We start from the raw sequence: 25,535 nt of genomic DNA on the forward strand, positions 1-25,535 counted from the left end.
TTGATTAGAGTATTTAAAAAAAAATATTATTTTAATTGTTAACACAGACAAGTAGTCTCATTCAAAACGTATCAATTTAGTTTAATTAAAACTAGTAGTAAAGCGAATGAAGAAAATGATTTGGTAATTTGCCAATCATTTTATATTAAGTCATAATTCAAGTCCTCATACAGTACCTTGATTGACCAATTGATGGCGCCAAATGAGCAATTTAAAACCAAACGGCAGTTAAAGCGATTTGAGGCGTATTAGTAGTATTATAGAGCAAAAAAACGGCTTGTAAGTCAGTATTGATACATTTTTAAGTTGTTGAAAACATAATTCTGCACATTATACTTATTAATATATATCCACAGTTCAACAAGAATGTATAACATTTAGCAAACACTCCGTGTGAAGTGAACGTCGTTTAAAAGTACGCGAGGACGAGCAACTGACATCTGAACGTCCACATCCTCATCACTATATTCATTTATTTACCTTTCATAATTATACTGTAATTACCAAGATATTTTTATCCTATTTAAGCAGTACCTGGAGCCGTAATGAGTGAGTTACTTGGTAGGTTGTTTTGCTTTCTTCTTTGTTTTTGTGTATTGATGTTGACTAGTGAGCTGAGCAGGTTAAGTTTGATTTTCGAGTGTGATTGTTTTGTACAGAGTCATCATTCAGCATCGAAGACATTATTAAGACATCAAAAAGCCCAGGTATGACATGACTCATTGACTTATAATCAATTACATTCCGATTCAAATTACATTAGTAAGTTAACAATGTCCCCACTGTACTTAACCAAAGAGTTTCGGTACTGTTTGTGCTTTTTTTGTTTATATGTGGACAGGGCTTAGGGCCTAGCCCATATGTTCAACGAAAAAAAGGAAATTTTACTTAACGTTACCATTTACTCACCCTCAAGTGGTTATAAACCTTTATGTTTAATTTCTTCTGTTAAACACACAAGAAGATGTTTTGAAGAAAGCTGAAAACCATTGATTGCCATAGTCAGGAAAAACAAATACTACGGAGGTCAATGGTTATATATATATATATATATATATATATATATATATATATATATATATATATATATATATATATATATATATATATATATATTTTTTTTTTTTTTTTTTTTTAAGCTTTTTTACAAAAATGTGTTCTTTTGTGATCTATAGTACAAAAGATAGGATGTCAAACTGGTTTGGAATAAGTAAAGGGTGTGTAAATAATACAATTATTATTATATATATAATATATTAATTATATTATTATATACCCTTCAATCAATGTCTACTCAATGTGACTGGAAGATATTGTATTGTGTTTACTTTATAACATTTAATTTTTCTATAGACAGCCGAGCCGAACTGAAACCAGAGGAGCTTATAACCCAGCTCAGAAAGCTACAGCAAGGTCAGTTGTCATCTATAAACTGTAAATCAGACAATCAATCTCAGTATAAATCAAAAATTAACCCCACTTTATTGATTTCAGTCAAGAAAATCCTTGAAGAAGAAGTGACGGAAGTAATGCTCCTCAAATGTGCTAGGAAGCAGGAGGAGGATGCCTGTATGTGTATAATGAACATGAATGAGTTTGGATTGTACTGTCCTATTCATTCAAATGAGGATTATGACGATTGTATTTTATATTACAGTAGCTGCAGAAGCGTTAAAGTTGGAAGGGACGTTGAATGCGAAGGAAGGTACTGTAGTATAAAACAAAAACTGAGGCATTTGCTTTTATATAACCCTGTATAGCAATCTTAAAACGTAACCCCACACATTAAATTTCCTATTAATTACATTTAAGATTTGTTATAAGACACATTTTCCTGCCCTACAGAGTTAAATAGATCTCTGCAGCTCAAATGTGAGGACCTCCAGCTTGAGGCACAAAGGTAAGCATATGTCAGTATCATAATAACACTCACGGTTATTTAATCTGAATCACATGTGAACCACAATGAGACACATTGAGCTTTGGTCTCGGGTCAAATAGTTTACTACAGGGTGTGTATTGACTCAATAACTTACACAAATCATATTAAAAGTAGGACAATGAAGAGGGAGCAGCCTTTTGTTGTCGTTTTGCTAAAAAATGTTTCGCGAAACGCACCGAGAGTCGTGATTGTATTTGATTTCAAATCTAATTTGTAACTTTGCAGGCAGCTGGAGCAGAATCATCAGAAAGAGGAACTGGTCAAGCAGTACAGCTTTCAGATCCAGGAGACAAAATTAAAGCACAGAAAGATTCGGTATGATGACTCACTGTTTTAAATAGCAGACTCCTAGTATTACATAGACGCTAGATATGAGATGATGTCACAGAATTGTTGTAGGCGTATTAGCATTAATAAACTGCTAAGCATATTTACACTACCTGACAAAAGTCATGTCGCCTATTCAAGTTTTAGGAACAACAAATAATATCTTGACTTCTTATTGATCATTTGGTATAAGAAGTGGCTTACATGAAAGGCAAAAGCCTCTAGATTACGCTTATTTCACCGAAATAAAATATGATCATGCCTTGATTTTTAATTATTTAATTAGGACAGTAAGCTCTGGCTTTTCTTAGATAAAAGTCTTGTCACTTAACAGAAATAATGTCCAGCATAGAATATAAAGTCATGCTGCAGTGGAAACAGAATGAATATTGTGTCTGACTCCATCATGAGCTTGGAGGACTGCATCCATACATCTCTGCAATGACTCAAATCACTGATTAATAAAGTCATCTGGAATGGCAAAGAAAGCGTTCTTGCAGGACTCCCAGAGTTCATAAAGATTCTTTGGCTTCATCTTCAATGCCTCCTCCTTCATCTTACCCCAGACATGCTCAATAATGTTCATATCTGGTGACTGGGCTGGCCAATCCTGGAGCACCTTGACCTTCTTTGCTTGCAGGAGCTTTGATGTGGAGGCTGAAGTATGAGAAGGAGCGCTATCCTGCTGGAGAATTTGCCCTCTCCTGTGGTTTGTAATGTAATGGGCAGCACAAATGTCTTGATACCTCAGGCTGTTGATGTTGCCATCCACTCAGCAGATCTGTTGCACGCCCCCATACTGAATGTAACCCCAAACCATGATTTTTCCTTCACCACAGTTGACTGATACCTGTGAGAATCTTGGCTCCATGCAGGTTCCAGGTCTTCTGCAGTATTTGTGGTGATTAGGATGCAGTTCGACAAATGATTCATTTGGAAAATCTACCTTCTAGAAGTCAAGTTATTATTACTTACAACTAAGATCGACGACAAGACTTTTGTCAGGTAGTGTATATGTAATCATCAGGAGCCGGTTGCACCAGCAGTGTGTAAGTTAAATCGTAGCCTAGTTGTGACTTAAAGGGACACTAGGTCAATTTTTTATTTATTTTTTTGCACCACAGAACTTAGTTTAAACGTAATGCTATGTTCCAACTAAATATTTACGGCAGCATCCCCCCTTGTATAATGATAAAAAAGAGATGACAGAGAGATTAGTTTAAATCGAGGAGCTCAGGATAATACTGAAAAATGATTTTTCTCTTCTCAAAGCTTTATTTTCCTCCCAAATCTCGCATTTTTTGGTTTGTGAAAGAAGAGTTTAATTTTCCTTCAAAGAGGGCTTTTTGTTAATTGTATCTATCAGTTCTTTGACTTACGTTTTTCTCCCTGCTCTTTTCTTATTCATGTGTGGGATATAAAAAAAAATCAAGTTTAATGTTTTAATAACCTCATGTGTATTTCATGTGAATTCACTGCTCGCGATGCAGGTATGTGTGTTGTCTGTTTAGTGACTTACTGTAATGCAATTTACTATAAAAATCAAATTTTGTTATTTACTTTTTATAGGACAGTTATAAATGGATTAGTTTATAAACGCAATAGTTGCAGATTTTTAAAGGCAATTTAATTATTTAAATGTTTTTTATTGGATATAGTCATTCAATGTGACTACATATGACATTACGGAGAGCTTACGACCTACTAACTACAGTTTGCATTAAAAAAAAACATGTTGCAACCGAAGTAAGAAAGTAAGTTACAAACCAGCTAGTAGTTACTAAGCCCCAAGTATTAAGTTTACGTTCCAGTTTAAGAAAGAACTTAGGAACAGCTGGTGCAACCCTAACAATAGTTTCTGTTAGTTTACGTTGTGAAGCAACTCAAAGCAATACTGATAGTACTAGAATAACGAATCATTGTAAAATAAAAGATGACATTTTATTTCTAAGAAATACTGCTTTTGAAATTCACAATCATTTGATTTTAGGATGAAGTTTGAGAATCAGCTTCAGCAGTTGACGGAGCAGCATAAAAACTTGTCTGCTGTCTTTGTAAGTGGCATGTGAGAATAGATATTACATTAAAAGCAACCGTTTTAATTAATTAAATATTATTAGTTCTCCTGTGAATATTTTCATGTTTTTTTTTCTTCTGAAGGAAGTCTTTTTTATGTTAGTTTGGCTATAATAAAAGCTTGGTTAAACTGCACTTGGAAAATATTTAAAAAAGAAATTAAATCATCTTTTATTTATTTTTCCAGGCCCCGCAAAGACTTCCAGCAGAAATACAGTCTGCAGAATACAGCACTGAGCAGCTGCTGAAGGCTGGTGTGTTTTATTGTCATTTCTTTTTCCATTGCATACGTGTTAAGGCCCTCTTCAGTAAGACCAGTGTGTGTATAACAAAGTGCTGTGTGTTTTAGTGAAACATTTCCTGGTTTCTAATTTCATTCAGAAATAGCCAAATTAGTCCAAAATATTTCCAATATGACTCATTTGGCAGTTTAACAAGGCAGTGAATGAGTTCAGAATATATATTTGTACACACAGATAATAAGAGTGTGCTATTCTGAATTTAGCCATTTTTAGAAACATCCAAAGGCTAGATGACTAAACACAAAGCTAGAGTTGCACAGGAAAGTAACCTCATACTCGAGTGTCCGCAAGACCTAAAACTGAGCTCTCAGCATCGAGAGTCCTTAATCATGAAATCAACACCATCTCAGGGTTTCTGCAGGCTTTATAAAGGTGAAGTAAGATGTTTAAAGACTATTTTAGAGTAGGTGATTCAAATTTAAAGGTTTAGTGAAATGAAAATAAAGTTTTTTAGATGTTACTATCAGTAATTTAGTTTTAAGGATATACATAAGCTAGTAAGCACCAATACAGTGACCACATTCACATGTAATGCTTGTAGTATGTCACTCCTGCCTAAATGGATGAGCGGTTTTATTAATACTTCAGTTTCTCATCAAATCTAGACCAATCAAATGCTCTCTAGTATCTAACATGCCCCTCCCCTTTCAAGATGCTTCACATTTGCTTTTCATTTGATGCTCTTGAGCTCAACCACTCTCACTGGCAGAGCTGAGGTAAAACAAAACACTATTGCCTTTTTTTTTTAAAGGGGAGGAGCTACAATATGCCCCACCTCCTCTTTATGTTTCAGTTGAGATGGTCAAATGTTAAATAAAAAATTTGCATTTCAAAGCATTCCAAAGACCTTTAACGAATATCTTGAAAGGAACACAATGTGTCAATATGTTCCCTGAATGTATAGACAGAACACAAGTTAATTATCATATTTTTGGAGAAATTTATCAAAAGGAAGCAAGTTCAGAATTAAAACATTAACAAATATCTGGCTCAGAAAAAGTCATTTAATACCCCATTTATAGATTTTTTTTTTGAAGTAGGTTATTTAAATTGCCTAAGGGAGAGTAAATTAATAGCAAGTTTTCAATTTTGCATGAACTATCCAGGTTGTTGTAGAATTTGTAAAATAGCAAGTTGAGACATTTTAAAGGGACCTTTTATGCAACAATCGCTTTTATAAGAGGTTTAATCATAGTTGTGTGGCAACAGTGTGCGAATATCGCCAGCCTCGAATGGTAAAAGGTTGCACATTTGCACTATAAATACACTCTTCTTAACCCCTCCATGTCTCTTGGAAACATTGTGCATTTCAAATTGTGTTTGATACAGGTGAGTGGGCTTGACAAACCACCTGTAGAAACACTCTTCTCTCTTATGCACTTGACACTTTATTTAAACTCCATCTTACAAGGACTCAATAGGGAAAACAATGTTTACTATAAGTGTACCACAATCATCTTGCACTGCTTGCTTCGACCTTAAATAACTCCTGCACAAGATTAAACCTTAAATACCTCTTTTGTACAATATTCACCTTTAATATCTCTCTTGCACAATATCCTGCACAACATTGTACAGTCTCATGTAAAAGTACTTGTATAGCCTGTCTTGTATGTATAGTATATGTTAGTTATGCATAGGTTTTTAAAATTTTTGGTTTTGTGTTTATAATTAATTTATGTAGCACCGCTGTCCTGCAAGAAACGACATTTCGTTCCTCTGTAAATCCACTCATGTAGTGGAATGACAATAAAACTCGACTTAACTTGGTAAAAATGAATTAATTCAATTTTTTATAATCACATTTGAGACACTTTTATTGACATTTTCCCTTTGTATGTGTCATCATAGGGGGGAACGCCCTGCACATTAATGATGATCTCTCCCTCATTAGCATAAACAACCCTGAGTGAGAAGTAGCCATCCGCCATTAGTCACCTTGATACACACATATTTTTTAGCTCCGCCCTCTTTTAAAAAGAGCACAATCTAATTTAAATTTAAAGCAACCGTCACTAAAACAGCACAGTTTAGATCAGGGGTCCTGCATAATCTAGTTCCACACCCAATTAAACACACCTGAGCCAGCTAATCAAGCTCTTTCTAGGTATACTAAAACTTCCAGGCAAGTGTGTTGAAGGAACTTGGAGATAAACTAAGCAGGACAGCGGCCCTCCAGGACCGAGTTTGGGCTCCCCTGATTTAGATCAAACCTAAAAAGTTTATAAAACATTATTTGTGCGACATTTTGAGATGAAACTTCACATACACACTCTAGGGACATCAGAGACTTATTTTACATGTTGTAAAAAGATAACAGGTTTCCCTTAAGATATTTTAAACCCACAGAAACCCTGTTGTCCTCAGAGTAATCGGATATTTTACTGTGTGTTTGTGTGTCTGTCCCAACAGAGCAACAGAAGCTGGAGCAGTTGGCCAAGCTGCTGGACGAGTTAAACCACACCCAGAATGCAGAGGTGCACATGGATATCTCAGAAAAAGCACCATGAACATCTCACACAAACTGAAGATGAGTTCCTAATACATGACAGAAAAATAATTTAATTATACAGCAAATGTTTTGAGAAGTGGTTTTGCAATCTGTTCTTATATTTTAACATGTTAGAAGTAACACTATTGTTTTATGTCAACAAATACAACATTAAATTATATCCATACCTAGAATATAAAAGTTTTGAAAACATTTATTCAGAATTTATGACACAATAAAAAAGGTTTGTAAACAAGTCTAAATCCCCCCAGATTTGTATTTATACATGAACGTACAGTATCAGTGACTCTGTCAAAGTTTAATCCATCATACTTCTCAATCAGATATACAACTTCCGGTTTCCATAAATCAGTCCTATGACACATGCAGCAGGGCGTTCTGGGAGTTCTTTGGTTTTCAGTAATATCTGTCTTAATTACATTTTGCATTGATAAAATACAGGCCAAAGCCCAGTCCTGAGAGCTTCTGATTGTTAACCTAATATTTTACAGTTACTCTTGAAAATGTACACGTGTAGTTTGAAACCATTAAACGGCGAGTTCTGATTGCCAGTATAATAATAAAATTAATTCAGCTCCACTCCACTTTCTCTGCATTCAATCCACTTTCTTGATAGCACACTGTTAATAGAGGAAAAATGAATGAACAGGCCTTTCATTTTCATGCATCCCTTACATACTTTCCGGTCATTTCTCAGTTGAGTTTTTTATTTTCAAGTAAAAGTGTTGTCTACCAACCATCTCTGGTTGTGCTTTATGCCTGTGATCCGTTGGCACAGAGTCATCACCAAAGCATAATTTCAGCATGACGTGTCCTGGGGCGTTTGTGTGGTGTACTTTAGAGAGGGTGTGTTTTGGTGCCTTCAGAGTAGCATATCTCAGCTTCTGCCCAAACACGTTAATTTCCTTTAGCAGGGCTGGAAATGGCGTACATATACATCATGAAGACATCATAGAAGTAAAAACAATGTCCAAGCTGAGAAAAGCCTCCTGAAGTCCGAACCCTCCTTTGGCCTGATTTGTACTTTGCAGAGATGCTGTGTTATTACTGTTATGAGGTATGCCCCTAATGCCTTATAAGGGCACAGTGAATCATCTGTGGGCTCAGATTGGCACAGAGCAAGGAATATTCCTCCTGCTGCAACAAGACTCCTCATATTTGAGGTTGTGCTATTTTCGTGCTGTTTTTATGAGATCCATGGACCATTAAATTACTAGTCGTTTATAGTAGGCGCTTTTATTCTGAAGCGACTTACTTGCTTCTCTGTGTCTGTTCACAGCAGTATTAGGGGTGTTTTGGTACAATTGTTTAAGTACGGTTTCAGGTTCTCTTTACAGTTCTCTGTGAGGAACATTGGCCCCTTCCTCCATGTTTTGTTATCCCAGGTTATTCCCCATCTGTTGAAGTAGAGTGACAGATATGTAAGTGAAACAACCAACAAAAATACCTCGGCCATCAACCCACAAATAGTACAGGAGATTCTGTGATAGTCTATTTCATTTATTTATATGGTAAATTAAAACATAAATAGATTGGATGCTACAAACAAACTGATACTTGCATAGTAGTTTTCAAACAGCAAATGAATAAAAGTCTCATACAGCATTAAACTGATCCATTTTTCAATCTTATTATTATATTTAAATTTAAAGACATACCCAAAAAGGCCAATAAATATATACATGTCACATTAAAAGGATAATTAGTTCATAATAATATCTGGTACATCAAATTATTTTACTTAAAGGAACAATCCATTTTTAAAAAGTAGGCTCATTTTATAACCCCCTTAAACAGTTTAAACAGTTAAGTATTTCAATTTTTCAATCCATTCAGATGATCTCTGGGTCTGAATAAAGCATTTTTAGCTAAGCTTAGCATAGATAATTGAATCGGATTAGACCATTAGCATCTCAAAAATGACCAACTAGTGCCTGTAACAGATCTAAGCAGTCACCGGCTGATTACCTTCATATGTCTGGTCCTGTTAAAAATGATCAAACTATTGGCCTAATATTTTTACAATTCTTTCTCAAGCTCTTAATACAATTATCACTCCTGACCTTCTGACTACCCTTTTTGGTTATCTTGCAACCTTAACTACATTAACATCAACAGGCTGCGTCATTGTCTTTACCACCTTGCTCGCCAGGCGTGCAATTCTCCTCAAAAGGAAACATGTGTCCCCTCCATCAATAGAAGACTGGATTAAAGAGGTTCTACGTTGCATCTATCTTGAGAAACTGAGACATTGTTTTAAAGGATCACTGAGCTCCTTTAACAAAACATGGAATCCCATACTGTCTGTTACTGAGAACCTTTCATTTCAGGACCTGCTAGTATTTACTTTTTGATTTTTTCTTTTATATTTAACTATATATTTATTATATCTTTAATTAATTAATTCATTCATTTTTTTTCAATTGGTTTATTATTTATTTATTTGTGTCTTGATTCATTTTTGCATACTTATTGAAGGCCCCAGGAAATAGGGAGGGGTGGGAGATGGGAGGGATGGTGCTTAGAAGGGGGTAGAAAAGTTTAGGTTTGATTTAAGAGTTCTACAGTTTTCTTGTTTTTGTTGTTGCTACTGTATATATTTGATTTCATCTCTTTCCTGATGGGACTTCTATTTTTCATATACATCTATAAGTTTTATATTATCTGGAGAAAAAATTATAAAAATAAAAATGACCAAATAGTTTAGATAATTTTCTTATATAAAGCTCAACTCTTCTGTAAGTACATTGTGTAGACCAACGGGAAATGCTTATGCAGCAGGCACCATTACATATATTATGCAGTGACTATTCATAAATATTTTTAGTCAGTGTGTAATATTATTGCGTCTGCTGCAGCCATGGTACGGCAGCAAAATTCACTAATTATTACGCCAGAATGAGAGTATAGTTCCTAGCCATATCAGCCTAGAAAATAGCAAATTTTCATTTTCCGTTGTAATTTTAGAGGAGATGCTAATGGTCTAATCTAATTTAGTGATATATGCTAAGCTAAGCTAAAAGTGCTTCACTAGATCCAGAGATAGGCTGAATGAATTAAAAAAATAGTTAAACTGTTTAACTCTACAGGAGTTGTAAAATTAGCTTATTTTCCCAAAAACAATGTGGAGTATTCCTTAAAACTGTTTACAGTTCACTACAAATATTGCACAAGGATCTCATTCAATTGATTTAATCAGAAATTGGTTTGCCTGCTCTACACTTCCCCGCTCCCAGCAACACTCTTCTCGGCTGCGATAAAGTACCTCGAAACGACTGTAGACTTTCTTTTCTTTGCGCATGCTCTCTATTCTCTTCAGCAGATTGTCCCTCTCCTGTGGGTTGACTGGAGCTCGGCTGAACCGGTTCCGGCTTTGGAAGGGTGAATTGGCAACATCATCTTTACCCCCGTCGCCTTTCCCAGATTCTTCATTCTGCTGTCTAGTCTTCTGGCTATTTGCTGAGATTTGCTCTAGGATCACCTTGGTATCATCCCTGAGGTTGCTGCTGAATATTATATTGGAGGTAGAGGACTGATAGCGTGAAGTAGTCGGTTTAGCACTGGGCTTGTTCTCTACTGCGGTTGAAGATGAAATGGATTCAGAGGGTTTGCCTTTGTCTGAAATCTCCTCTTGCACCTCTGGGACTGTTTTCATTGATTTGTCCTCTTGGGAGTTGGACACTCCTGAGTGCTTCTTATCTCCCTTTGGCCCAAGGATACCCTTCAATCTCTGCGTTTGTTTCTTGAGGAAGTCCAGGGCCTTTGTATCCTTGCTTTCAGAGTTTCCAAGGGAGCTCAAGCTTTCTCTGGACTCCGTGCGGGACATTCCTGATGTGCTGAAGCTGCGAGACTTTTTGAGCTCACTCTTTTCAGCATCTGTTGCATCTGTGAGAATCTCCTCACCACATGATATCCGCCGACTAGAAGATTGAGAGCTTTTGAAGGGTTTTAAGAACTTGGGTGAAGGGAATGGCTTGAGTGATTTAGTTGGTTCCTTAACAGGCTCTTTCTTTGGTGCATCAGCTATGCTCTCCGTTAGAGTTTTGTTGGTGGTGTAGGGTCTGTCCACAGAGACTTCTGATGGTTTTGGTTTTGTTTCAATCACCGGGCGATGTGGTACAGGATCTGTTTGCGAAACTGTTGGTTCTTGTGCCTTTACAGTGGACTGCTCTGATGTTAAAAGCACATCTGGAACTTTGGTTGCTGTATCCAAGGTTTCTGGCTTTTTAATGGCTGCTTCTTGACTTTTTGTACCCAAATCTAACTCTAATTTGGAGGTCTTCCTCTTTTCTTGCTGATCTTTGAAGTACTGAAGTCGGCTTGCTGGATCATTCATGTTTAGCGAAGAAGTTATTTGCTGAGACGCTGAAGGCACTGTTGGCTGTGTAACTTTGTTTTCCTCAGGTTTAGGGTTGTCTGGTTTCTCCTTCTCTTTGATGGGCTCTTCTTTGGTGTCTTGGATCGTAGTCAGATCTCCGGTTGAAGCGTGTTTAACATCTTTTTCATCTGCTTTTTTATGTTTATTCCAATCGAAGGGCTCTCTTGACAGAGATCTCCTCTTCTCAAGAATCTCTGCCACAATTGATGAGTATCGAATGGGCTCACTCTCTTCTTTCTCCTCTTGTAACTCTCCACCGGACTTGGCTTGCGATGAGTTGTGTTGTTCCAGCTTCGAAGAGCTGAAGATTAAAGAAGACCTTAATCTTGAGCTCCTCTGAAGCATGGGGTTAATTCGAGTTCGGAAAGACTCGTGCTTGGTAATGCTGATTTCCCTTGGTTCTGCCAACTCTTTCTCGTTGTCTGTTGAAGATGCTAGTGATGACGCTGAAATCGCTGGCTTTAATGTGTCAGTACTTGTGGGACCCAAATCAGAGGTATTATCCTTTACTTGATTTCTATCTTGTATGATGGGTTTACCAAAACGTGGCCGCAAATCAAGGTTTGGCTTAGTTGGGATATTTGGACGTTCTCTAATGTTTGAATGAATACCTGGTCCTTCAGAGCCATAAAGTCTGCTGTCAGGTTGTTGATGTGAGTCTTCAAAAGCATCTGAGCCCATGGGCTGATGCAGGCCTTCCTCTCCTCCATCTTCATAAGTGCTGAGATAAGAGTTGATCCTCCAGCTCCGCAACCCCTGCTTCACGCTGGGGTCCTGCGACTGCCGTACCTGATCTCCAGTGGAGAACAACTGCTTTTGGTCTGGAGGATGGGGCTGAGTCGGCGAACTCTGACATGCGTATGCATGGCCCGCAGCAGGCCTCTTGTGGCCTTGTGGATCATAGCGACCTCCTATGTTATACTGTTTTTCTGAATCACTTTTGAGGTCATCCGAGGATAAAACATTTATATTTCCTGGTGCCTCAAGTTCAGGGGGATATCCAGAATCTGAGTGTTGATCTGCCAAGCCATAGTTAAATCGGTCGTAGTGTCCACGGTCATCATGTCCCATGCCTTCACTCTGATAATAATGTTGTTCTCGCTGGTAATGCGATTCAGTCTCTTCCAAGTTGTTCATTACACGCTGTTTCATGTACTGCCGGGAGGAGGCGTAGGTCTCGCGGGTGCCTTCTGCATAGCTATGCCTTTTAAAAGCATTCATTTCCAACTGCCGGGAGGCTAACATTGAGCGCCCTTGATCCAAGAATGACTGTTGCATCCTGAACTGCTGTGTTGCATATTTTGTGACCTGCATGGGACCTGCACTTGGTTCAATTGTATGGCGGAAAGGGTCATCCCTCCGAAAAGGCAGTATGGAGTCAAGGCGATCTCCATATTGGTAACCACCGAGTTCAGGTTGACGAAGATATCCTCTGGGATTCCTTAGCGACTGAGTTCTTTTTAAGCCAAACTGGTTGCCGAGGTAACTATCTTGTGGCATGGGCACAAGGGCATTTTCAACAACAAGAGGCTGAGATTGAGCAAACAAAATACGAAACTCCTCATCAAAAGTGGCAACAAGCTCTCCAAGGAATAAATGGGCGATACAGCGGTGGATCTTCTCAAAAGACCACATAAAGCTGGGAAAAGAGAAAAAAAAAAATGTACAATGTCAGATTACATTAAAAGTGCATGCTTTAGAGTTAATTACGTCCGCTACTGGTCAATAGTTTGGGGTCATTTATTTTTGTTTCATTTTTTTTTTTTAATTATCAAGGTAACATTTATTAAATGTAAAGAGTTTTTTTAAATATTTATTACTTATTGCAGGGGTCACCAATCTCAGTCCTGGAGGGCCGGTGTCCCTGCAGGGTTAAGCTCCAACCTGCCTCAACACACCTGCCTGAGTGTTTAAAGCATACCTAGTAAGACCTTGATTAGCTTGTTCAGGTGTGTTTGATTAGGGTTGTAGCTAAAATCTGCCGGACACCGGCCCTCCAGGAACAAGTTTGGTGATCCCTGACTTATTGTATGTAGTTTCAAATTAAATTATTACTCTAGTCATCATTGCTTATATTACTATTAGCATTAATAATAATAACAATATTCATTAATATTAGAGTGATTTCTGAAGAATCATGTGACTCTGAAGATTGCCGTAATGGAGCTGAAAATTCATAATTAAAATCACTGGAATAAATTGTTAAATTTAATAATAAAACATTTTTGAGCAGTTTTTTTTATAGTGCAATAACATTTTACAACTTTACAATTTGTACTGTATTTTTGAATAAATAAATGCAGCCTTGGTGAGCAGAAGAAGCTTATTTTAAAATATTTAAAAATCATACTGACCCCAAACTTTTGACCGGTATTGTATCTGCATTAAAATGTCACTGAGCTTACCTATAGTTTCCACTGATCACTGCTCTGCAGTCTGTCAGCAGAAAACGGTCCATCACTTGACCTTTAAATGATTTCCCAGTGCGGCAGAAATAAGTAACGCCTGACACTGTCCTTACCCGCATCATCTGTAACCAAAACAATCTCCATTTAGCCTGTGTTTTGTTAAAATTCAAATGAAAACATAGGTTAGATGAGCTCAGCTAAACTTACATGGATCATTTCCAGGTTAACTTTACAGCTTGCCACCATGTTAACAAAATAATGCGCGTTTTGTTCATCCAGCAGAATATAGACAGGCACATGACGTGCTGCAGCTTCCAGAAGATCAGAAAATATATCGACATCTGTGAAAATATCCATCACTACTGCGATGACCTGTTAGAAGGAGGAAACAGAATTGAAAATTGCAATAAAGGAGCTGTACATCAAGATTAGACTATTGAAAAAAGTTACTTTTAATTCAATTTACTTTTATTTTTATTTCAATACAATTAAGGCCATGTCCACACTAAGGGTGCTTTCACACCTGTGAATCGATTCAGTTGTTCCGAAACAGAGATTACAATTGTTACATTGTTGCTCTTTGCTCTTGGAGCGGTTCGCTTTCACACTGCAAAGTTTCTAATTGGACCAAAAGAGCTAAAACAAGTCACGTGCGAGTAAACTCTCCTCACATTGGTCAGAGTGTCAGGGTTTATTTTGCAGCGTCCCGCTCAGCTGTCAGGAGAGGTGGTGGTTTGGTGGTGATTGACAGCGTGCGTGCGACGTGTCTGAGGAGAGATGCGGTGGGGAGGGGTGAGAAGGGTGCGTAGCCGATTTGAGGACCGGGAGGGAGACGCGAGATTACCGAGAGATCATCACTCATTTGAGGGCATCCGGAGACTCGCGAAACTTTCCGCCATGCTCATATTTCTCTCTTCATATAGCCATATGCCTATTACATATCCATAAAACACTATGATATAACCGCGCTCAGATCGGATCGCTTTCTCACTGTAATTGAACCGCTCCAGTGTTCGTTTCAATCGAGCCGAGACCACCTCATTCAAGCGATCTCGGAGCGATTACTTTGGCACGGAACAGAGCGCGATTGCCCTGTTCACATATGCCAAACGAACCACGCTAACTGGGCAATCGAGACACGTTCCGAAACAAAAGTGTAGGTGTGAAAGCGCCCTAATACTCTTTTATTTAACATGCATGTTTTTCTCTTCATTTTGGCCTTACTGCAAGGTTGAAAAGAGATGGAAATACCTAGTGGATATACCACAGGTAAAAGCAGCTTAAGCGTTTTCAGCCAATTTAGGCCGCGCTTACACTGTCAGGTCTTGATGCCAAATTCCGATTTGCTGCCTATATCTGATTACACGTTCTTTTAATTGTGACCCATATCTGATTCATGTGTTTACACTTGGCATACAATTTACGATGTCGCACATACGTAAATGCGGGGAAATTGTCATGCTTTTAGCTCTGCGAAATATGTGAAGTTCACCCAGCTTTAAAATGATTTTGAGGAGGAGGATGAGGCAAAGGGCTGTCATCGCAGCTTGCATCTATGGTTTATATATGGTGTCCTCCACCATTCAGAGTTAATTGTGGGTCCGAGAGAGTGGGAGCAAATTGTGGCGGGCTTTAATGAGGAGCAGTGGGTCTGACATTTTAGGATGAGCACACACACGCTCTTCCTTTTATGTCATTAAACTGTGGAAAAGTACCACATTGTCACAAGTTGAATGACGTACAAAACGGAATGCCTCAATAAATCCGATCTGCCTGTTACATGATAATCACATTGTCACATATACGATTTATATCTGATTTACTTCCACATATGAAGGAGGCCCTGAAAACGATATCTGAGGCTCTGTTTACACTGTGAGGACTTGATGGCTAATTTCGATTTGTTGCCTGTATCTGATTTTGTTGCTTGTCCGTTTACACATTCTTTTAATTGTGTCCTATATCTGATTCATGTGTTTATATATAGGGTTTGAAGTTATCTTAATAAATTGCTGTTGCAACGCGAAGCCTTCTGGATTTCCACTTTAGACACATTGTCTCCAAAAGGTTTAAATGAGGAGCTTGACATTCGTCCTTTTCTTTAATAATTTTTAAAATAAGTCTTTAATATTTAATTAGTTTCCCAGAGATGGGTTGGGGCTGAAGGGGCGTCTCTGCGAAATATGCAGTTTGCCCATCTTTAAAATGATTTTGAGGCGGAGGAGAAGGGAAAGGGACATCATCGCCGCTTGCGTCAATGGCTTATATATGGTGACCTCCACCGTTCAGAGAAATTTGTGGGTACGAGAGAGATCTCTGCTCAAATGGGAGCAAATTGTGGGTGGGCTTTAATGAGGAGCAGTGGGTCTGAAATTTTAGGAATGGCACACACGCTCTTCCTTCAACGTCATTAAACCGTGGAGAAGTACCACATTGTCACAAGTTTAATAAATCTGATCTGCCTGTTTACAGGATAGTCGCATTGTGACATATCTAATTTATATCTGATTTATTTACACATTTGAAGGAGGCCTGAAACCAATATCTGAATGCAATCGTTTTTACATGATCATAGAACAGATCTGATCTGTGTCACATATTAGCAAAAAATCAGAATTGGATCACATTTAACTGGCAGTGTGAACGGGGCCTTAGTGTGGATGATGGAAAGAACTGAAAACCATAGTGTGGACATGGAGCATTTTTAGATGAAAACATAATTTTCAAATTTATCCGGATAAGTTTAGACCTAGCCTCAAATACATGCCAAGACTGTTAGAGAGAGAAAAGTTTAAGAATCATGGCTTTTTCTTAAAGAACCAACTAGTGATCCAATAAAATGACATCCATAAATCATAAAAATTCTGTGCCACAATTGCAGGTAAAAAAAAAGGCAGCAAATATTTAAAAGCCAAAAAAAGGCAAAATGTTTGAGAGTTAAAATTCCTATAATTTCCCTACTCACATGTGAGAATCAATTAAAGGCATGAGCAAAATAATGATTACCAACAGATTAATATTAAAAGCAGTGCCGTTTTCATTTTAAGCATATGTATTACCAGAGATGGGAATTAACGATATTACTCCACTATTAATTTTTTTGGTTTTAAAGTTTTACTTTTACTCCTTACAATTTTACACTAATATCTGTACTTTTTGCTCCTTACATTGTTCAACCACAGTTATTACTTTTGTTTTCATGTGTTTTATGAAATTGATCTATATTATTTCTTGTCATTGCTCAATTTGAGCACCTTTTTGATGCAGCATGCAGCTCTTTCAACCAAGGCTATCACACACCGTACGTAGGCTAGTTTATGAAGATCACCATGACACAGGTAAGGATGACTTCGCAGTTGAAACAGAGGAAGTTTAACATGATTCATGCTGCCCTGTTTACATGGTAATAGGACATATTTTGCTTGATCTGATCACAGGTAAAAAAGGGACACATTCCAGTACAAAAATATGCTGTTTAAATGCCTTTTGTCCACTTCTGATCATATTGCATGGGTTCTCTCTGGTTCATAATTAATGTTTTTTCGTTAAATAAAATAACCACAATACCCTAGAAAAAGCCCTCTGAAATAACTTTGAAGAGAATAAAGAAAATTTAGCCTAATGCAAAAAAAAAAAGAAAAAAATACTTTACAGTCAAAGCAAAAAAAAAAAAATCAATATATAGTTAAAGTCAGAATTATTAGCTCCCCTGAATCCCCCAGTTTCTGTTTAACCGAGAGCGGATTTTTTCTACACATTTCTAAACATATTAGTTTTAATAACTCATTTGTAACAAATTATTTCTTTTATCTTTGTCATGATGACAGTAAATAATATTTTACTAGATTTTAGAACTTGCCTAATTACTCTAACCTGCCTAGTTAACCTAATTAACCTAGTTAAGCCTTTAAATGTCACTTTAAGCTTTATAGAAGTGTCTTGAAAATATCTAGTCTAATATTATTTACTGTCATTATTAAAAAACATAAAAGAAATCAGTTATGAGAAATGAGATATTAAAACTATTATGTTTAGAAATGTGTTGAAAGAAATCTTCTCACCGTTAAACAGAAATTGGGGGGAAAAAATAAACAGGGGGCGCTAATAATTCAGGGGGGCAAATAATTCTGACTTCAATTGTACGTTTTGCGCAGCAGATGCCCTTCCACCAACAACCCAGAAACACCCATATACAGACATTTCTTTGAACATAGGTCAGTCGGATAGTTACCTACCTAGTAAAACTAAAACATGTAGTAGTAGTGGGTACTTTTTACTTAACTTTGTAACATTTTTTAGGCTGTACTTTTTACTTGTGTACAAAAGTCTAATCAGTATTTCAACTTCTACCAGAGTCATTTTAAACATAAGTTTCTGTACTTCAACTTGAGTAAAGCATGTGTATACTCTTGTCATCTCTGTTCATTACTAAGGAAAATAATAATTGCATGCACCATTAAGACACGTGTATGCCACTGTATTTACAAATTCCACTTAATTTCAGGCAGACATTATTAATACATTTGAATGCACTCACCTGATGTGCGTTTTTGATGAGGCGGCGGGCCTGCTCCTTAATGCTGGGCCGTTCGGGTTCAGCAGGGTTTACCAGCATTGTGACCTCTGTGGGTCCCACAAAACTATGCTGCTGCATTGGCCAACCGAGATCTAATCCTGGGGCATCTAAGTCCGAATGTAGAGGCCAGTAGGTGTCAGAAGACTCATCCTGATCGATTTCTCCATACGGCAGTTCTGGTACATTTCCAGCACTCTGTGGCGTCTGCACAGTACTTTTAATATTCTCAATCTCTGACCTCGATAAAAAGTCCACCACGTTAGCATTTTGTAAGAAGTTGTAATAACCCTCGATGTCGTCCTCTACCAGGGCATCAATAGCCATGCGGTACTCCTCCCGGTAATGGGGACGCAAATAATTGGGATCCAGGGGGTTGTCTCCCAATGATGAACTCTGGGAGCGACGGGCCATGGTGGAGCAGGGAAAACAACCTAAAAAACAAAAATAATAGATGAGTGTATAGTCTATTTTAAAAAAAAATACACAGATACACTTATAAACTTTTCACAGATTTATACTTTAAGTTGTTATGCAACTTAATATGCAAGTTAAACCATGTTAAGCATGCAGAATTTGTATTTCTTGAATCCTGCTGTATGCAAATTATCAAAACATACAACCTCTGGAGTATTATTTTACATTCATTGATAAAAAAAAACATGTCAAATGTGGAGTATTCTTTTATATTGAATAATCTAGCTGGATATTATGAGGTTGATTTATTTGAACATTTACATGTAAATGATACAAACACAAATTCCAGATTGTTATTTTACATTCATTTATGCAACCTGCTAATACAAGGGTGATTTATTTGAACATTTATATGCAAATGATAAAAAACATACAAATTGTAGACTATTGTTTCTGTTCAGGAATATAATTTGGTATTGTAACGCAGTATTTTTTTTTTTACATGCAAATCATAAAAACATACAGATACCAGAGTATTATATTATGTTCATGAATGGAACCTGATATTAAAAATCTGATTTCTTTTAACATTTACCTGCAAATTATAACAACATACGAATTTCAGGGTATTATTTTATATTTTAGGCAGGTGTTTTTAACACTTATGCTACCGATCAAAATTTTGGTGTCAGTTTTTTTTTCTTTTTTTTTTTAAGTAAATGATTTTGTTCATCAAGGCGCCTTTTATTAAATGTAAAAAAATTGTTACATTTGTAAATATTTATAAAAATGTTAAATAACTGCTTTCTTATTGTATGTAGTTTCAAATAAATTATTACTCCCGTCATTATTGCTTTTATTACCATTAATAATAATAATATTAATAATAATAACAATCATAATAGTAATAATAATAATATTAATAGAGGGATTTCTGACGGATCATGTGAAGATTGCAGTAATGAAGCTGAAAATTCATCACTAAAATCACTGGAATAAATGATTAAATTAAATTATAAACTACTTTTGAGCAGTTATTTAATAGTGCAATAACATTTCACAATTTTACAATTTGTACTGTGTTTTGATTAAATAAATGCAGCCTTTAAAAATCGTACTGACCCCAAACTTTGCACATGCAGATAATAAAATCATACAAATTCCAGTATCATTTTATCTTTGTTAATATAAACTGGTATTAAAATACTGATTTTTAAAAAAACATTTTTTGTATTTTTTTATTTCAGCACACTATCTTCAAGACTTCATATTTTTTAAGAATTATGGAAAAGAAAAATTGTGCAGCTTTTTTAAGCTGGTTATTTCAAATAGTTAAAAGAACACAATTATTTTGTGTGGTTCTTTTGGGGGGAACTAAATAGTTTTTTGTTTAATCCAGTTAAATTTGTAAAAACTATTAAGTTAACGTAATCGATTTGTCTTGGGACAACATGCAGGAATTGTGTGGAACTCAGTATTTTTACAGTGCAATTAAAAAAGACTCAAACTTTAAAATGAAAGTAGGAAAATTATCACTTTTTACATTTTTTATCTCCGATTCAATTTAGCTAAAAGTGACCCCGCCAGAACAAGAAATCAGCTGAATGAATAAAAAAACTTTAAAAGTCTTAATTTAAAAAACAAAATTTTAAGCCTTAAAAAGTCTGAAATTGACTGAAATATTAGCCCCTTTTACACAGTGATAGCGGTAAATATCTGGAAATTTTTTAACTGGTAAATTTTAAAAAAGCGCTGTTCACACAGGCAAGAACGTTACAGAATTTTTGCAGAAAAGAGCATTCACACATCCATTCCAAAATACCAGTAAATTCTGTCATCAGTAACCAGAAATGACCTCTAAACGGCCACGCTTGTATTCGTCAACATTTGACTACATTACAAACTCTGTGGATGGAGAAGTATTGTGAACAATGATAAAATATAGAGGAACACTTTCGCATGTCGAGATGTACATAATGCGTGTATGTGTGCTGGCGCTCACCGGCTGTTTTAAATGCACACGTCTGGAATTCATAAACTATTTTCATAAACAGCGCAGATGTGTTTGAATGTTCTGATTGGCTGGATTAGACGTCTCGCATCAGCGAGTTCTAAGCGTAAAAACGCTCTTTCTGGCTATTTTTCTTCTTTCTTTCACACAGAGCAGAATTCCAGCAAATTACCGATAATGTTACAACTTCTCTTTCTGGAAAATTACTGGAACCAATTTGCCTATATTTTCAAAAAGGGCCTGTTCACACATACAGACCTTTCCGGAAAATTTCAGGTAAAAGGGTCTGTATTTGTGAAAGAGGCTATTGTTTTGTAGGTCTCAAATAATTTTTAACAGGTCCTAATTTTTCTATGTACATCTGGCTAACATCCGTCTAATCACTTACATTCACATTCACAAAAGATTATTTATTGACTCTATTCACTAACATGGTTTAATCATCTTCTTACAATAACATTTGTTTTTAATGTTTTTTTTATGTTTTAACTGGGCCATTGGAAAAAATCCTCAGTGTTTAGCCTTTTTTTAAGTTTGAACTTCATTCATAAGGGTCTGAAGGTCTTAAAAAGTCTGAAATTTGACTTGATGAAACCTGCAGAAACCCTGTAAAATGATTCAAGTTAACTGTTTAACTATAGGAGACTTGTAAAATTAGCTTTTTCTTTTCTTTTTTAAAAAAAAAGGTTGCTTTAATACAATCCAGCATTTATTCAGAGTTTAAATGACAACAGAAAACTACTTAACCAATAGTTTGATGTTTTATTTTTATTTAAACACTTGCATTTATTACTTTCTATGTATAAGCAATCACATTTGTTCAATGCAGACACCAAAACTGCACAACTCATCTTCGCCCTACGAATCTCTGGTTCATATGGGAGTTTACATTATGTAATAGACATGTTATAAATCGGTCACAACATGTCTCGGTTAATTTATGACCTGCTCAAAGTCTGATTGTTAACTCGGCGAGTCTTTCACAAGAGCATCAGCCAAACACTCCCTTCTTTGATTCAGTCACATGCTGCTTCAGTTTTTCCCTTTCTGCTGATGTCTTTCGCTTCCCCTCTTGCCCACAATGAGTCACTCGCCAACAGGCTGACACCGTTTCCATGGTGAAGCCCAAAACACAAACACATGTACGCAAGTGCCCACAACCTTCAAAATCTGGCTTAGTGTTCATTATCTGGAAGGTCCCACGACAGACAGGAATTCTCTATGTACACAATGAGACGAGCAGAGTTTTTCTGCTGGTCAATCTACACATTTACACTGAAAAAAGTGAAGCTACTGTGTTTTTCGTTCAAAGTACATATTTGTATTTGGATTAAGTGGAAAATTAGGGTTTCTGTTTTTTATCTGTTTTATTAAATTTGCCTTAAAGCAAAGTATGAAGCCCCTAGGAAAAATTGAAAGCATTGGTTTTTCCTTAAAGTATCGTTTTTAATTTAAGCCAGCAGTTTTTTGGTCTGCTACTGAGTTTTTATCTATTTTGTGTGCGTTTGATAGCCATCTTCCATGATATTTGTAGTCATTTCAGGAGTTTACACTTAGCTCATGATTTATACATAGCTTGTTTGGCATGCTGTTCCGGGAAAGAGCCCTGAGCTCAAGGGACCCTCGGCCCCAGGGCTCCCCTTTTCTCAGGGCGAAGGGAAATTGAGCTCAGGTTGATCTCAAACTCCCCCGCTGCTGAGGCCAAGGTGAACTTTCTGAGAGTAAGACATTAGAAAAAAGATTTAGGCTTATTTTATCCATAATATAGAGCACATTTGGATGGTGGGAGGAAATCGGGGAACCCGGGGGAAACCCAAGTGGACACGGGGAGAACATGCAAACTCTGCACAGAAATACCAGATGGCCCAGCATGCCATTGGTATTCTTGCTGAGAGGCAACAGTGCTAGTCACTGGGCCACACTGCCGCCCTTTCTGGATAAAGGTGGAAGAAGGGGAGGAGGGGGGTTTCTTCCAGATGAAGATAGCTGTAGAAAGGATATGAGGATATATATATATATATATATATATATATATATATATATATATATATATATATATATATATATAGTGACTCGGGATCCTTTGATTGGAGGATCATGATTAGCTAATGCGGGCCAGCTGGGTCAATCATGAGCATGTGCTCCTCTCGAAATTGGTTTAATGTTAAACTTCACAAAGCATCGGCTGATCATTTACCTCAGATCTTGAAAATAAAATTATTAGCAATAGCATAGCCTAATGTTACATGTTTAGTTTAGTCCAAAGTACAACGTTACCTTGATTTTCTAGTTAAAAAAAGTTTTTTCCGAAACAAATATTAAAGTGGAAACCAATTAATTAATGGTTTATAAAAACATTATTTTACATTTGAGTGCATGTTAATTTTTATCATTGAACAGAAAAAATATTTCGATAAATATTAAATTACATTTTTGTCTGTTTCAACCAAGTCAAAATTGTAGTAACAAATTATGGTGATTTATTTATTTAAATTTTTTTGTCAGGTTGGTCCAAAGCAAAATCATACTTTGTTGTAAGGGTAAAAAAGATCTAAAGTAAAAATCCACATTGTACCAAAGCGAATTGTCTATATCAGTGATGCACAAACTAGGGTCTGCGAGCAAAAGTTGGCCCTTTGTATCCTTTGATTTAGCCGTCCAGAGGGAGAATGATTGGGAAAGGTTAGGGAATGCCTTTAACAGAGATTCTCATTTCTATTTTAATGTAACCTTTTGTTGTTGTTGTTTTTTTTTTTTGAGCTACAAAAAAAAAAGCAAACTGAAATTAAATGTTTCAATTAAATGTTGTAAATAAATAAGATTTTTTTAAATATATATATATTGTTACTTAACAAATAGGGCAGTGGTTCCCCAAGTGGGGGTCACGACCCCCTGGGGGATCACGGGACAATGACAGGGGGTTGCTTGGTGATAGCCATGGAACGATAACCGTTTTTAAGGTGTACCACGGTTTGGAAAAGTCAAGGTTTTAAAACCACCAAAATTTTCTGTAATACCGTTCCTAAGGTATGAGTAAGATTTTTTATTTACATTTTTTTTTAGGACAACAGTATCTCCAGCAGAAAAAAATATCCAAAGATGCTGTTTTAAATTGTAAAGAAATCTAGTGAAGAAACTAATGAAGAGAGCAGAAGTCAATAATTAATTTGAATTATTTAGCCTGACATTTTCACTGCTCTAAAATATTATAATATCATATTATTAAAAAGGTTTTGTTTTTTACCCAGATATTAAAAAAGAATATATTTTAGAGCAGTGATCACAATACCGTGAAACCGTGATTCTTTTATCCAAGGTTATACCGTCAGAATCTTATACCGACCCATGCCTACTTGGTGATATCCAAAAGTCAAACTAATTTTCATTCATTCATTCATTTTCTTTTTGGCTTAGTCCCTTTATTAATGTGGGAAATGAACCACCAACTTATCCAGCATATATTTTACGCAGCGGATGCCCTTCCAGCCGCAACCCATCACTGGGAAACAGCCATACACACTCATTCACACACATACACTAAAGACAATTTAGCTTACCCAATTCCCCTATTGCGCATGTGTTTGGGCTGTGGGGGAAACCGGAGCACCTGAAGGAAACCCACGCCAACACGGGGAGAACATGCAAAGAGTTTATGATGTCATTTACACTCAAATGCTGGGTTGTATTAACTATATTACATTACATTTTTATAAATGACATTTTTCAGTCCAACTATTGGGTTTGTCCATTTTTGACCCAGTGTTGGGTTAAATCAACCCAGCATTTATTTAAGAGTGTAGCGTATCTGATATAACTGCATAAAAATCAAACACTTGAAACACACACTTATTCTGAACTGTTATTATTAAAATATATCAGCATACGTGATCATATTATTTTTGTTTTAAAAATTCTTAGTGGTGAAACTTAATGGATTAAAGGATATCATCAAAGCATAAAAAATGTGTGAATTAAAAAGTAACTGATATTTTGGAGCTTCATGGTGATCTTTTAATGTCATTAATTGATTCTAAAGATTCATTATTTTTGTTATATACATTATCGCATCATTGATTAACATTGTAGCTGGTGCCCTCTGTAGCGCATTGTAAAAATATGTATGTACAATGCACATACAGTAAAAAAATAAACGAAACTATATTTAAAGCTGCACTATTTATTTTCTCTTTGATGCTTGAATACTCCTTTGACCCTCATAAAACTGCGAACAGTAATGCTATCTGATAGATACAAAACAAAAGGAAGATTTGCATCTACTCATGACTCGCCTTGATTATTATCGCAACTCATGTTTTTTGCTTACTAATGTAAAAGCTGAGCTGTCAGCGTGTTGTTTCAGGAGAGTTGACACCCAGACCAGTAAATCACGTTAGAGTGGATTCAACCCAGTTCACCAGACAATGCTTTTCATTTAAACAGGGTGTCCGCTGGGCCTTAAAAAGTCTTAAACTCACTGAAATATTGTCTTGTAGGTCTTCAATCATTTTAAACAGGTCTTAATTTGCTTTTTTAAAGTGAAGCTGCTTAATTAGGCCGACATTCATCCAATCACCAATAATACATCTCAA

General features: G+C 36.3%; 2 protein-coding genes across 5 annotated transcripts in view; one reads left to right on the forward strand and one right to left on the reverse strand.

Annotated features, from left to right (window-relative positions):
- Positions 1–9: 9 nt before the first annotated feature.
- Positions 10–7,933, forward strand: si:ch211-199g17.9. 4 transcript variants are annotated; one of them, XM_073930477.1, is made up of 11 exons: positions 10–415; positions 532–561; positions 660–707; positions 1,354–1,413; positions 1,495–1,569; positions 1,658–1,705; positions 1,846–1,900; positions 2,168–2,257; positions 4,260–4,323; positions 4,533–4,599; positions 7,060–7,395. In XM_073930477.1, exons 2-11 carry the CDS (start codon positions 546–548, stop codon positions 7,155–7,157), a joined length of 621 nt encoding a protein of 206 aa, XP_073786578.1. In that variant the 5' UTR covers positions 10–415; positions 532–545; the 3' UTR covers positions 7,158–7,395. The 4 variants fall into 4 exon arrangements, with proteins under 4 accessions (XP_073786578.1, XP_068071120.1, XP_073786579.1 ...); XM_073930478.1 differs by having other exon boundaries at positions 246–415; positions 532–549; XM_068215019.2 differs by having other exon boundaries at positions 26–549.
- fam83hb (family with sequence similarity 83 member Hb) overlaps positions 7,335–25,535 on the reverse strand; it is a 28,462-nt gene continuing 10,261 nt past the window's right edge. Inside the window, exons 2-6 of the mRNA NM_001365994.1 lie at positions 18,483–18,952; positions 14,153–14,317; positions 13,943–14,067; positions 10,425–13,176; positions 7,335–8,556 (exon numbers count right to left, since the gene is read on the reverse strand). Of these exons, the coding sequence (NP_001352923.1) occupies positions 8,536–8,556; positions 10,425–13,176; positions 13,943–14,067; positions 14,153–14,317; positions 18,483–18,932 (3,513 nt within the window). The 5' untranslated portion in view covers positions 18,933–18,952 and the 3' untranslated portion in view covers positions 7,335–8,535. The remainder of the gene's footprint in view (positions 8,557–10,424; positions 13,177–13,942; positions 14,068–14,152; positions 14,318–18,482; positions 18,953–25,535) is intronic.

This window comes from Danio rerio, chromosome 19 (genome assembly GCF_049306965.1).
Source record: "Danio rerio strain Tuebingen ecotype United States chromosome 19, GRCz12tu, whole genome shotgun sequence".
In the NCBI taxonomy this organism is placed as follows: Eukaryota; Metazoa; Chordata; class Actinopteri; order Cypriniformes; family Danionidae; genus Danio; species Danio rerio.